Raw genomic sequence first — 15,588 nt, 5'->3', positions numbered from 1 at the left:
GTGGTTTAAGTATGACTTGTTCACATATTGTTGAAATGACAATTGGCCAACTTTTTGTCACCTATTCAAAAAAATGTCCAAGAACACTATGAATCAGGGAAAAAATACACAAGGTTATATGCAGGTATTAAAATCAAACTGCAAGCATAGCTTATAGCAATACCTTGCTTGATATTGCATATGGTTGAACGGTATCCATGCCAAGGTCACACTAAGTAGAGCAAAAATAGTTTCGTCTTATTAACTCCAGAACAAAAAAAGATGGTGTAATAAAGTCTCCTTCATAGACACTGTACGCTCGTTTTTGATATGGTGTGGGTGCAGTTATTGCTTAGATCACCGTAACTTAGTATAGAAAAATAGTTTTTGCAGTGCTCAAACATTTGAGAATGGAATGAGCTATTGGGCTTAATACAATAGTGTCAGCTATACTAGGACTTTGCTTAAAATTTGTAAAGGTCGTGTTGACAATAATGGAACAATATGAAGTAAGGTTTTTGCTTCATAACTGAAAAACAAAAATAGTTTTAGAAAACATACAAAATTAATAATTTTCAACTTTGTGTGAATGGTTTAATTGAACTAAACAATACTAAGTGGATAAATAGTATTACTATTTTTGAAAAAGATTTTGCAAGTTTGTTTTTAAATTTGCATGTATGTGTCACAAAGCACCTGCTTAATTATGCACATATTTTAATCAACAGGACATATGACTATGTAGAAAAAGAGTTTGAGAAAATCCCTGCCAACATTCCGGTGCTGATTCTTGGTAACCATAGAGATATGGGTCACCACAGAACTGTCCTTGAAGACAAGGCTCGGTACTTTGTGGAAGGCCTGCAGAGGTGATTATGAATTGTCAATAATGTGTAAAACTAACAGTTACAATATCAATAATAATACATTGCCCTCAAGCATTCATCTGCCAGGTTTTATGACATTATTCTGGTTGTTAAAACCGTGATCGACGGGTCACCAGATATACGAAAACATGGCAGAAATCTGTTAATATAGCGCTATAAAACATACTGTCCGAAAATATAGAGTCATTAATTATGGACCAAAACTGGTATGTGCAAAAATCTATTTATTTTGTTTAAAAATGGGATTGTCCAAAAATTTAAGTGGATGAAAGCTTAGAACTTACACAAATTATGTACTTAAATGACCTTATATGTACTCACCATGTATCACTATACAAAAGTCAGTAAATGCAGTGTTACTTATAATATGGGGGCTAATGTATATCCATTTCCATCTGTTTACTTACTCTAGACATACATTGTGTATGAAGCCATAAATTATCGCATCTTCAGTAGGAGGTGCTACTTAGTTATATTGCTGTAAGATTGAGAATTGCATGTCATAGATTGTATTGATATTGTAACTTTATTTGGTATTTCTACAATAATTTTCAGTTGTGAGCACTCTATCTGTGAATATGTGCTTGTAAACAACTGTTTTGAAATCCAATGCCTAGTATTTAAATCATGACTTTTGCTTGTTATTTTTGTATGTGTGGATCAATCTGTTTAACCAAAATTTAACATTATTTTGATAACAACATGAAATAACAATATACTTTTCCATTGCAATATTACCGATATTTTAGTGTTTTGAAGTACTGGCAGAGAGGGTTGTACTTAAATTGCCTTTAATGCCTGTCTGCTTGTCTTTCCAGTTATCTGAAGTTATAAACTTGATTTCTTACACTAACCAACATAAAACCTTCAAACTTGCACGCATTGTGCCTAATGACACATTTCTAGTTGAACTTATCACATATTTCAACATGCAATATCCAGGGTAGGGGGGATGTATATTCATCACTAAATTGACAAGCCCAAATTCATTATGTGGCTGCTTTCATGACTGTCTTTCTGTTCCTCCCTATTCAGACCGGCTGGATCAGGACAGGTCCGGTATGCAGAGTCATCCATGAGAAATGCGTTTGGCCTGAAGTACATCCACAAGTTCTTCAATTTGCCATTTCTGCAACTTCAGGTATTTTGATTTTTAGCATTATTGAATTCTGCAACTTCAGGTACTTGTAGTTTTCTTGCACCATTGAATTCAGCTAGTTCTGATATATTTTGAGGCATCATTTTTAGCTCCGAAAACTCGAGGTATTGTCATAGCCAGCTCGTTGTCCGCCGTCCGACGTCTGCCGCCCGCGTCGTGCTAAAACCTTAACATGTTGTTAAGGTTTTGAACATTTGCTTAAAAATCAAATTGCAATGTAGCTGCACCCTGAGATGAGTTTTACATGCCACACCCATTTTCGGGTCACTAGGTCAAAGGTCAAGGTCACTGTGACCTCTAAAAAAACAAAACAAACTCAGTCAAGCTACCATGTATTAAAAACTGCACCCGCAGCCGTGCGTGGCACCCGTTATGTGGTGCTCTTGTTTAATTCTGCTTGTTATGGTAGTTGTTTTGCATGATTGAATTCTGTTATTTAAGGTAGATGTTTTGCATCAATGAATTCTGCAACTCAAGGTAGTTATTTTGCATCATTGAATTCTGCAACTTTAGATACTTGTTTTGCATCATTTTATTATGCAACTTATGGTAGTTATTTTGCATAATAAAATTCTTCAACTTTTAGTAATCGTTTTGCATCACTGAATTCTGAAACTTAAGGTTATTGTTTTACAAATTGAATTCTGCAACTTAATGTAGTTGCTTTGCATCATTGAATTGTGCAATTTTAGATAGTTGTTTTGCATCATAGATTTCTGCAACAATTTTAGATAGTTGTTTTGCCTCATAGATTTCTGCAACTTCACGTTGTATTGCATCTTTGAATTCTGCAACTTTAGGTACTTGTTTTGCTTCATTAAATTCTGAAACTTTAGGTTGTTGTTTTGCATCATTAAGTTCTGCAGCTTTAGTAAGTCCTTTTGCATCATCGAATTCTGCAATTTCAGGTTGTGTTTTCTTTATAAGTCTATTTGCTTGTTGGTCGTTTACTTTCTACAATACATCATCGTTAAACAAACATTTATGCATTCAACTTGATAATATTTCACATAAATATATTTTTTAAGCGGGATTGCAAAGATAAATTTTTCTCACATTTAAGATGATAAGTTTTTCCCATTTTTTATTCCAATCTATCTGCAATTTCCGTGTATACATTTGGTATCCTTTGTCAATTATTGCAAATAAGAGTTGCGTCCCTTATTGGTTCTGGTAAGATGTTATCACTCAGAAAGCAATATGTATAGCTCATAATGTTCTTAGAGAGAGACGTTACTGAATCAGCTGCGAACTAACGAGCACGACATGCAGTCAACGCTAGAAGAGCTTGACATTCACGAGGAGTCTGAGGAACAAAACTATGATGTGTAAGAAAATGGCATTTCAGTATTCACTGTCTATTATCACCACCAGATATAGATAACCAGCGCAGATAAACATCACGCAAGAGGTAGTGCTCGTGAACAGAATAAAGTTTACCATTTTTATCGCGAATTAAAAAAACAAACTGTGTGACAAATTAATACTGGACATATCAAACTTATATCGTAAGTAGTTGGGAGTTCTTTATTAATACATTCGAGTGTTGAAATAGATCAATCATCCGCTACCTGGTACCGAAAATTAAGTTCATTGGGACATCTTTTTTCTTTTTGTCCAAGGAAAATATAATAATTTTACCGAATTTTTTAATGGTGTGCAAATAGAATTAAAGAATCAGTTTTTGCCAGCTTCAGCCCAAAAATCAAGGTAGTATGCAAATGTTTGGCTAAAATATAAACTTAGTTGTGTACGGCGAATAGAACCTGACGTGTAAGGCGTATAGCAAAATAAAATTAAATTGTGTACGGCAAATAGTTTTTAGTTTGTAAGGGGAAAAAAATGAAAATTTCGCAAATACGTGACCATCTTGGTATAAAACAAATAAATACACTTATATTCTTTGCGATGAGACCGGTTATGGCCAAAAAATACGTCTGCATTGTTGATATTGAAAAAAAAATGCTTTGTTTTACGGGCACCTGCTACATAGAGAATAACAGGTTACTGTCCGTTTTTTTGTAATATATCAGGCAAGGATTAGAATAATTAATTAATATTGACGAGGCTTGCTGAGCCGTTATTTTAATTCGTGCCGAGCCTGATATATTACAAAAAGATCAGGCACTAACCTGTTTTTCTGTTTATCATACCTCTACGTCCCCGTTTTTTAAGAAATAATGAAAAAATCGCTATAAACAAAAACACAGGTTACTGCCTGATCTTTTTGTAATATATCAGGCTGGGCACGAATAAAATAGAGGCTTGGCAAGCCTCGCCGTTATTTTATTCTAAGCCTTGCCTGATATATTAAGAAATGATCAGGCAGTAACCTGTTATTCTCTATAGATCAGGCAGATATCAATGCTTTGGTATGATAAATCGATCGACCATTGTTCAGTCTGTATTCTAGTTTAATATAATTCTAGTGTATTTCATGGTAGTTATGTTTCAAAATCAAGATGAATCGATAAAATATTTACTTACAAGTGGATTCCAATCAGGATTTCTTATTCAACTGGTGTAATTATTGGAACTTGGCTGACTTTCTGTTCACAGCGTTGTAGCGTTCAACCGCAAAGTCAGCACATGTGCTGTGTTTGCGTATTTATTCAGGGGCAAAAACAAAGTTTAAAATTAAGATTTATACATCATTAATCGGGCAAATGTCCGACTTTAAGAAAATATATGTACATTGAAAAAATATTTCCTTAAAATCATTTTAATTTGCGACAACTTTGGCCAATATGCTGCAACTATTCGCCGTACATGACTTTAACTATTCACCGTACATGACTTTTGCCATAAACAACTATTCGCCGTACACTACAGTTATTTTAATTTAATAGATTTCCATGAACAATAATCAAACCAAGACAAGAAATAGCATTAAGATGGTATATATTGCATATAAGAATAGGAAATCAACTCCATAACCGATGGCAAACCATGTAATCATGAAAGAAAAGCTGTTTCTTCGAGAAGTTCCAATTTCAACCCGGTACCAAGCAGTCATAAATTTGTGTAAATAGCGCTTCATCAATAAGAACTGCAAGATAGATACACATTTTTAAACAGATTCATCTTTCTGTAAGATGCTTAACACACACTGGTTATCCAGGAGTGAGTTATTATTTGATATTTTAGGTAAATACTGACTGCACTCCATGGTTGGTTTGTTTACTTTCGCTTCGCTGGTAATCTATTTCCGATGGTGATGATAGACAGTGGTATTGTAGCTCTCCAACATTAGAAGACGAGTGACTATTCATGAATCTCATTTCAGTGGGGTTATTTCAGGGCTGTTTTTCCTTCTTTTGCAAGGGAATTATAAAGGCCTCTTCCCCCAAGAGAAAGACCCCTTTTTCTAAGAGAATTTATTTAAATAAATGCAAATTTCCCCAAATCTCAAGCTTACTTTTGGAAATTTCTTCCCCTTTTTCTGTTGTGTTGATAATTTCTCCCCAAATGGAAGGCCAGGCCCTTTCCCAAAATGAAGAAAAAAAGCCCTGCATTTCTCCCTCTTTCATATGATTTCCTTGATACAGAAATAAACTTTGCTATGTCAAAAATATAAGAGTATTGGTTTACCCTGTAATGGGGGTATTGGATATTCCTGCATCGATGTGTTACCAAATTAATGGTACAAATTATTAGCGAGGCTGTTTTCGGAGAAAACTCGAGCTATTGTCATAGCCAGCTCGTCGTGTCGTGTCGTTCACCGGCATCGTGCTAAAACCTTAACATTGGCTCTAAAATCAAAGTGCTTCGACCTACAACTTTGAAACTTCATATGTAGATGCACCTTGATGAGTTCTACTAAGCCACACCAACTTTTTTGTTATTAGGTCAAAGGTCAAGGTCACTGTGACCTCTAAAAAAAATAAATATAAATTCTGACAAGCTTTCGCAGCCGAGCGTGGCAACCGTTTTGCACTGCTCTTGTTTTTATTTGAAATCATGCTCATTATAAACTTACAATTTCATTGTAACAACTTAACGAAAATAACATCATGGAGCATTGAATTGAGCATGAATATTGGTCACCACTGTTATACAGATACTATTTATTAACTAAATTTGTGTGTGTGTGTGTACACATAAAAAATTAAATTTCTATTTATTCTTCTTTAATGAGATTCATCGCTAGAATTAATATTGCTCCTAAAAGATCCTCTCTATTATTTTTCAGTTTCATTGAGTTTCTGGGCAAAAAGCGTCGTGAGAACCAGGAAGCTCAAGGCGTTAAGGGAGTTGTGCCTGCACCTAAACCTCAGAGCTTACCTACCAAACCCACCACCCTGCCCAATGGTAGCGCTTAGCATAACAACAACATGAGTCTCATGCTGGGAAAATCTGTCTTAATGCATGTCCACTGTCCGGGCAGGCTAATACGGGACGACACTTTTCGTGTCAACTGAATTTTTGCTAAAAAGAGCTTTCATTTTAACGAAAACTTCCATAAAAGGGGAAAGCTTTGTCCCTGATTAGCCTAAGCTTTGTCCCTGATTAGCCTAAGCTTTGTCCCTGATTAGCCTAAGCTTTGTCCCTGATTAGCCTAAGCTTTGTCCCTGATTAGCCTAAGCTTTGTCCCTGATTAGCCTAAGCTTTGTCCCTGATTAGCCTAAGCTTTGTCCCTGATTAGCCTAAGCTTTGTCCCTGATTAGCCTAAGCTTTGTCCCTGATTAGCCTAAGCTTTGTCCCTGATTAGCCTAAGCTTTGTCCCTGATTAGCCTAAGCTTTGTCCCTGATTAGCCTGTGCAGACTGTAAAGGCTTATCTGGCTTAAACCTTTCCCATCAGAAGCAATTGAAAATGGCTGTGTGCAACCAGCATAAAACCAGAATAACCAGAGTAACTCGAAGTCTGTTCAGGTTTAATGCTGTTTGCTGCTTATCAGTATCTAAGGGTTGGAAATGAAGCCTTTAAAACTTGAATTTAGTTAGAAAGGTCTTTAATTTAATGAACTTTTTAAGGGACTACAAATGCGTCAAAATACGTTTCTAAGTTGTAAAGAGTTAAGACAGGCATGAAACCATCTTTTCCTAGAAGGGGTCTCATAGCCGTATGGTGGTTAAGTTCATTGTTCATTCAGTATATCAATCCTTTTCTCTCTCTAGCATTGCTCAAAAAGACGTAGTTTTGTGGACATAATTATAAGTAACACAATTTTAGCAATAATGTATTTGTTGCACAATTTTAATATTCTATCATTTTACCAATGTAATTAAAAAGGTATAATAGTAATCTATTTGTGAATCACCATGATAAGTGTTACAGGAATTGTATTGTAAATAACATTATATCGCCTGAACATATCGCCTGAACATAGGCATGGCAGAGTGAACATATATTGTTTTTATTTCAGTTCCTAGATCAATATCAGCACCTGCCATACACAAATCTGCAATTACACCAGAGTCCAGCAATACCCTTACTACGCCAACCCCCACCAAGGCTACCACCTTGTCATTAGCCAGCTCTCCCATCACAGAGGTAGCAGAGGTCAATGTCACTGATGGCGGGAAGGCGTCGGCTCCAAACACCAATGAGCATACCAAGGGGTCGTCTCAAAATGCAGAAAAATCCAGTGAGCTGGCAAAGGGGTCGTCTCAAAATACTGCTCAGAAACCTCCTGAGCAGAAGACAGGGTTCTTCTCAAAATTATTCAACAAGAAAACAGCTCCCCAGCAGGCAAAAGCCCAAGAAACAAAAGGTTATTTAGTTTTGAAAATAGACATGGATAAAAAATCAGTATCCAGTACAATCATAAGGCTATATGTTCTTTTAATTACTTAATTACCTGTTGATTAAGGAAATAGAGGAAATTTGTTGATTTAAGTGTACAATTGTATTAACATTTCTTGAGTCGTCGTATAAAACAATTATTTTTAAGTGTGGCTCTGCCACTCATGAAAATATTTTGTCTATGACCACTCATGCAATGATAATAAGATCTTTTTTCAATTTTTACTTTATTTCATCCTTTTGTAGAATTAATTTTATAATTTGGCAAAATTTGATTAACATTAACATTTTGTATATAATCTGATGTCATAAATATGACATCATTTGATAACAAACATGTTTTCTCAACACCATTGATAAATTATGTGATTTATTCATTTAAATGTATAAAAGATCAAATTTTACACTGAAAATGAGGTTACGTACCTTTTTGCTAAAAAATAATAATTTAAAGAAGAAAATTTATCCCAAACAAATGGCACCAAACCAGAGCCAAGTTATCAAGCCTTATTGTTGCGCTCATGCTAGCGTGGTTTGATCATTTTATCATTCACTATTTTTCTCCACACATTCACTGCCTTACATGAAAAAATGAACTCTATATCAAATCAGATAAAAATGCAATGAAATAGTGGTATTAGTCAATGGAATCACACGCTTTTCAGAACTGTGGTCACCCTTCAGCCCTTTCCTCTCAAAATCCATAGAATACTAGTAATACTAAAACTTGATCTGGCAAATTTAATATATGAACTATTTTTGCAAAATAAAAGTTTGAATTTTAATTAACAATGATAATAAACTTTGAAAAAAGCATATTCTTTTAGTAAAAATATGTAATTAATGCTGTAATAAAATCTTCTCAAATTATTGTTCTTCTTGAAAAAGCTAAAAATGGATTTAGGCAAATATGCAAATCCTTGTTTTATGCCTTAAATTATTTCTTTTCATTGCTTAATTATAGAACTTTGTTTCTTTGTCCAATTACTTGGCTTATAATTATAGGACACTATGTCTTCTTAGACAACCAAAGAAAGGCATAGATGACCATTGTTGAGTAAATTGGTTATGAACAGAGAACGCTCGCCTTATTTTTCTGTGTCGTAAGTTGCACGAGCATATATGAAGCTGTCCCTTATTCCTATCATTTTTCTACTTTTGTCCATATATAAGCTGCATCAAAATATAGCAACTAACTATCAAGACATATTCCCAAGTATTAATGCCATTTAATAATACACTTACATTTCTATTGGCTAGTGCTTAATTAATTAAAAATTACAACTATTTTAATATATGATGTCCTCCAAACTTCAAGGGCTCTGATTCATTAACTCATTATTCTACTTAAGAATGAAGAATCAAAAACAATATGTCCAGCATTTGAATACACAATACCACTGGTGAGTTTGTTATAACAAAATGTTCTACACTAAAAATGATGAAGATAGAGAAGGTAAATCTCAAGTTTGACTCAAAATTAAAGGAATTCCTGAATACATGTATTCCAATTTAAATAATATTTTTTATTTTTAGAGTTGTTCAGTGAATACAGTCCCAGATGAGTAGAATAATCTTCCTTGTTGTTTCCAGATGAGGTGGTTGCTGAACCTGAGGTCCCGGTGAAGAGTGTAGATGACTTTGTGCCGGAGACCGGTGGCCTTGACAACTTCCTTGACGACGCCAGGGAGGTCAAGGACACACCCAGTGTAGACAAGGACAACAGTGATAGGTAAGCAGTTGTATACAATTTAAGAAATATGTTTTACAAAGCTGAGCTCTGAGTGCGGATTTTTTTTGCTTTGTTTATTGGCAGTTGAACTATTACAATTTTGTTCTTTGAAAAAATCAACATGTTTTGTGTAAAAATAGAGGTTTGAAGGTAACTCCTGCAGTTAATTAAGCAACAGTTTAATGTTGCTTTTGCAATTATTTTAACACCTGTAAAAGAAGTGAGGGAATATTGCTTTGCAACTATTATTAGTTAAAATGTTCACTGTTTTACTGTTACCACTTTTTACATATGTTTTCTCATGGCTTAGGCATTCCTAAATCATTAATTCCTCTATCACATGTGAAGTAAAATGTGTAATTTACCGAAACGAACAAAAATATCTTATAAAACTGACTGTCTCCCTGCCTACAGTGACGAGGATGCTGGGAACCCGATGGTGGCAGGTTTCCAAGACGAGCTCGACTCTGAAGACGAGATGGTAGCCAGCTCCTCAATGACGCAGGTGGAAACCAGTCGTCTTTCAGTGGCACCCGACCTTGACCTCTCTAGTGATGATGAGAGTGGTCTCCCCTCCAGTAATGTGCATGTTGTCCAGTATAGCAAAGACTTGTCATCAGACGATGATGTGAAAAAAAGTGCAAAGAAAGACATTGTGAATAATGTTTCTAGAAAAACGGACACCAAAGTTAAATCAAAACAAAAGTCAATGTCGTCGGATAGTGAAACGGAGGGAATTAGTGTGAGTAAAGAAGATTCTCATTTGACTAAAGCTAAATCACATTCTGACCTGGACAGTGATACAGAATCCGCTCGTGGTGATAATGGCAATAAATATTCTAGTCAAGTACATGAAGAGGTTGTTTCTAGTACAGCAAGTACTCTCAATGCAAGTTCTCGGAAAATTTCTTCAGATTCCAATAATTCTGACCATAAGACAGTGGTAGCCAATCAAAAGACTTCTAAAATTAAACCAACCAATCAGAACTCAGATTCAGATTCAGACAACACTGGTGCCCAAGTTGCTGTGTTACAAGACACAGACATCAATCCAGATGATTTTGGTGGTGCTGACGTCTTTAATGATTGGCTAAACAAGCAGGAAGAGGTAGGAGATACAGTGTTCAATTATTCTTGTATATGCAACGGGAATCAATTTTATAGGCAAATCTGAGTTAATTTGGTCATGTGAAAAAGGTTTCCTTTCATTGTAAGCTTGACTATTCACCTAATAGTATATTTCTCACCTAAATATGGGACTGCATAACACTCGTGTTAATGCAAACACGGAGTCTCTGTGTTGAATATCTTTAGTAATTTTACATTTACTATATGCTACTATAGATATTAAAGTTGATTATTTAACTTCAAGTATGATTTGTGGTCATTATATTGAGTAATTTACAGAAAATGTACAACATCCTATCAAAGCGGAAGAATAGTCCACCGCTGTATTCAGATGCTCTTGTTAATTTCTCCTGTAAAGTGATTATAAAAATGGCCTAATTATCTAATATGTTAATAAAGATAACAGGCCCTGATTTAACTCAGGTCACTTTATTGTCATTAACAAATTGTTTAAAGAAAGTCTCTTCTAAACAAACATCCAGTTTAGGGGCAAAACATTGTCCTTAATTAGCCTGTGCTTACTGTGCAGAACATTGTCCTTAATTAGCCTGTGCATACTGTGCAGGCTAATCTGAAATGACACTTTATACAGAGGCATTAAGCCCAGTATTCCCAGAAATAGGATAATCATGTAACATACATCATACAATGTATGAATAATTGAAATCTAAGTGCCTGATACGTTATTGAATTGTATGATACTCTTCAGGCAGCCAAGTCACCTAAGGTCATACATGAGGTTGCAGAGAAAGGTGAAGGGCATTCCACAAAGAAGAGTAAAAGTGGGTATTGGTTATTATCTGTAACATAAACTTACTTCCTATCGGACAATAAGCCTCTTCAAAGCCAGACAAGGACATTGTCTGATAAGGTTGAAATTTTGACAGACATTTGATTATGTTTTTAGATACACGTGCCTTTTAGCAGTAAACTTGTTCGCACACATTTTGTCTGAGAGCACCCAAATGTTTGTCAGACATTGAAGTGTTTTGTCTGATGGCGTGAGCAGAGTCGCGACAATAGTGCCCACCTTCATGATGGAACAAGGACAAATAGTTTCAACCCTTTTTATCTTTGTGTGTTTTTGTTGGTATGTTTGAGTCATTTTGTGTCAGATTGATAACTTTGATATACATTATAGGATTAGACAACAAATAGGTATAAGTGATCAACATATCAAAATAATGTGTCCCATGCAAATACTGTGTTGTTTGCTTGAAGGTCAAGGAAGTTTGTTTCCTTATATGGATAAAGTAAAAGAATCTGTTTGTGTGTGGCCTATACATTTGTTTGAGTGTTTGGATTTTGAAATAAATCTGCTCAAATGCTCCTTGTATCAAGGCTAGGTGTCAAGTTCAACACCATGTTACTGAGTTCAAGGTCAAGTTAACAGTGGGCAATTTTTGCGAATTCCTCATATGGATAAAGGGACGTACATGTTTGTATATGGTCCATAACTTTGTCATGCATTATAGGATTTTACAATTGATGGGCACAAATGATCATGTAAAGTAGACACTGCACATGCTAATCTGACATGCTCACTAAAAGGTCAAGGTCATTGTTGACACTTAAAATTTGAGCATATTTTTTATATGGATTTTGTGACATTTCATGTTCATGTTTGGCAAACAACTGTGTCACTAGTTTAAAGGTCAAAGTAACAGTTTATGCATGAAGTTTTTGCATACTACTTATGTATGTATGAAGTGGATTTTCATATTGGTATCAGATCCATGACTTATTTGTGGATGATAGAATTTAAAAATAGATTCACACAAATTATCAAGGAGACGTATATCATGGAAACGTGTCACATTCAAAAACATGCCCAAGACACTTAAAATTTTGAGCATAGTTATTATAGGCATTTACATGTAGTAAAAGAAATCTATGATTAGTCCATAACATGATAGTGCATGATGAGATTTAACGATTAATTGGCATGTAGCAGGTTCGGTATAAGGAAAACTAAAACTGTCTTCCTATATGAGTTAGCTTTAATAGCAATGCGGAAGAGTGTCTGCCTGATTAGAAACCAGGGTTTCAATCCCCATTATTGTCAGGGATTTTTCTGGGTGGGATTCATGCACATATTATAATCATATCAAATGTGTGCATGTATGGTTCATGCTGAAAGGCCGGTGTCGCAATTGTGAAATAGGCTTTATGTAGAACAAAAGGTAAAAGTAACTTTGTACACTCAAATTTTTTGCATAGCCCTTATATGGTTATTGTTTTGCAGATTTTCTTGTGTCTGATGGGTCTGTTTCATGCTGGGTGGGATACCAAAATAAATAAAAAATTATGATATTATTAAGATGACATGTTGAACGCAGGTACATCAGGTAACATGTCACAGTAGTGACGTAGGCTTTATGTGTAACAATGATTAGAATGGTACAAAATTGCCGTGTTAGTTGTATTATTATGTTTGTTTTACAGCAAATATTTCTAAATGACGTGACAGCAAGACAAACATTATATATTAAGACTGCTTGATTGTTTTTTGGGGGCATAGTATTAAGCTTTAGATGCCTTTAATTCAATAGTGCTTAATTTATAGATGCAGACAATGGTAACTATATTTTACTCCAACCACTGCACATAGCCTTTACAAGACATACAATAGAAGCATATGTTTACCCAAGATTGTTTGTTTACTTAAGTAATTAAATCATGAAATTTCCAATATTTTTCCCTGTTGCAAGATTTTAAATTGCAAAATTCCCATATTGATTCCCAACACTGTGGGAAAAGTTTGCTTTTCACCTCCTGTTTGTAAAGCACTTATATTCAGACTCTTATATCAGTGATATTAATTTTGTATCACTGGTTAGTAAGCGTTGTATAAGCATGAGAACATAATGAGTTATTACTTAAAGTTTTAAGCATGCGGCATGCTGTTTGCACTAGTAAAAATTAACAAAGTAACAAACACATGTAAAGAACACTAGATTTTGAAGCCACTGTAGCAACATTCACGACAATCAACTTCATTATAGGTCCATTTACTTCCTTAAGATGTTCTTGTGGCAAAATATCCATAAAATGTAAAGGTGTTAACTGGTTTTAATTCTATTTAATTCTTAAAATACAAATGTATTTTGCATTTAACAGTATGTGCAGATGTGAACATTTCAAGAGTAAAACAAAAATCATGGAAATCAGATAATTTTTCAAAATGTACCTATTTAATTGAGGACTTACTGTTGAATTGTATATTTTAGTAAACGTACACACAGTAATTGAGTGCCAAAAATGATTTTACAAAATTGTAGAATGTATAGAAGGGTAATACTGAATATTTCCTCATTAAAGAGGGACAATGAAACTTCATATTGAATGTGTTTCAATATTTGCTACTTTGGCACGCTTATTAACAATTTTATTAATATTAAATTGAAAAGCCTGATTATGAAGAAATTCAAGAAATACATGTATATGCAAAATAATTTTAGTTTACAATAAGGAACCGTGTGAGAACATTTACAGACCTTTCCCATGAGTAATGTTCCTTGTCACTTTATTACAGAAAAGGCAGCAAACAGTTCAGATGCAAATGAGGAGCCTGAAAAGGAGGCCAAGAAAAAGAAGAAAAAGAAAGTCAAGGTAGGTATAGAGGTGGAGAACAACTATTCAATTTGTTGTTTGTTACATCAACAATTGTATAATACCGCTATCAGAAGGCAGTATATATGAGTCACTCTGTTTGTCGGTTGCTTTGTAGATCTATCTGAATTAGATGTTTGTTTTTTATGTGAAATACATCACATTTCACATAGGATTTAATTGACCTTTAAAATGCCACCACCACAAAGGATAAATGTGCAAAGCACTTTTCATCCCTCATGATCCACATGCTCCTGGGTTATTTGCCCTTGAACATCGCTAGCTGTTAAAGCAGTGTTGTGCCTATAATTCACATTTGTGACAATGCTTACGTTTTTACCGTAGATATAATTTCTTAGAAAAAACACATCTTGTATCAGGGTTTTAATTTAACATTTAATACCTTCATTCATTCAATACATCTTGCACATAGGAGTTTTCTCATCAAATCTAGGAGCTTGCAAGCAATTGAGATGGCTAGTACTTTTTGTCTTTAACCAAACTATAACTGTGCCTGTCTGAGCATTTTTAAACATTTTAGTAAATGTGCAGTTAGAAGGAACGAGAGCTATGCATAGCAGCTCTGCACCCTCTCATCTTCTACCCCATGTTTTGAAAAACAGTTTGACATAATGCCTTATATTAGAATCATGTTCCAAATCATCGTAGCACTATTTAACATTTAGCGGTGAGACAGGTTTTTTACCAGGTTTTCTGAAGGAAAAAACTAGTTATTAGATTGGCAAATGTGGGCAGGCTGGCGGGTGGGCGGAACAAGCTTGTCAGGGCCATAACTATGTCGTTCATTGTCAGATTTGAAAATCATTTGGCACATTTGTTCACTATCATCGGACTGTGTGTCGCGAGAAAGAATTAGGTCGATATCTCCAAGGTCAAGGTCACAATTTGAGTCAAAGGTAAAAAATGGCCATAAATGAGCATGTCCGGGCCATAACTATGTCATTCATTGTCAGATTTTAAAATCATTTGGCACATTTGTTCACCATAATTGCACAGTGTGTCGCGTGAAAGAATAACGTCGATATCTCCAAGGTCAAGGTTGCCACAACTAAAATAGATTGATTTTGAAACAAGAGGGTTAACTATGATGAACAATCAGTAATAATGCACATTTGAGTTGTCTCTCTTGTCGAGGCTTTTTTTTTCAAATTGTAATTAAGGTCGCCACAAGTAAAAATAGATTTAATTTGAAACAAGGGGGATAACAATGCACATTTTGAATTGTCTCCCTTTATCAGACTATTTTTAAATTGAAAACCTGGTTTTGTTACATTTTTGTCCCTTGTTATTCTTGAAACACAATCAGGTTTACATCTGTATTAA

The 15,588-nt window shown here is 34.7% G+C and overlaps 2 protein-coding genes across 3 annotated transcripts in view; both read left to right on the top strand.

Annotated features, from left to right (window-relative positions):
• LOC127838840 (uncharacterized) overlaps positions 1-15,588 on the top strand; it is a 134,603-nt gene that overhangs the window by 71,327 nt on the left and 47,688 nt on the right. The window lies entirely within an intron of this gene.
• Positions 1-15,588, top strand: part of LOC127838850 (rab-like protein 6) — a 30,755-nt gene that overhangs the window by 14,062 nt on the left and 1,105 nt on the right. Inside the window, exons 6-14 of the mRNA XM_052366855.1 lie at positions 708-848; positions 1,902-2,007; positions 3,250-3,353; positions 6,218-6,336; positions 7,393-7,740; positions 9,366-9,504; positions 9,919-10,612; positions 11,342-11,414; positions 14,168-14,244. Of these exons, the coding sequence (XP_052222815.1) occupies positions 708-848; positions 1,902-2,007; positions 3,250-3,353; positions 6,218-6,336; positions 7,393-7,740; positions 9,366-9,504; positions 9,919-10,612; positions 11,342-11,414; positions 14,168-14,244 (1,801 nt within the window). The remainder of the gene's footprint in view (positions 1-707; positions 849-1,901; positions 2,008-3,249; positions 3,354-6,217; positions 6,337-7,392; positions 7,741-9,365; positions 9,505-9,918; positions 10,613-11,341; positions 11,415-14,167; positions 14,245-15,588) is intronic.

This window comes from Dreissena polymorpha, chromosome 7, assembly GCF_020536995.1.
Source record: "Dreissena polymorpha isolate Duluth1 chromosome 7, UMN_Dpol_1.0, whole genome shotgun sequence".
In the NCBI taxonomy this organism is placed as follows: domain Eukaryota; kingdom Metazoa; phylum Mollusca; class Bivalvia; order Myida; family Dreissenidae; genus Dreissena; species Dreissena polymorpha.
This window is presented reverse-complemented; position numbering and strand designations above follow the sequence as displayed.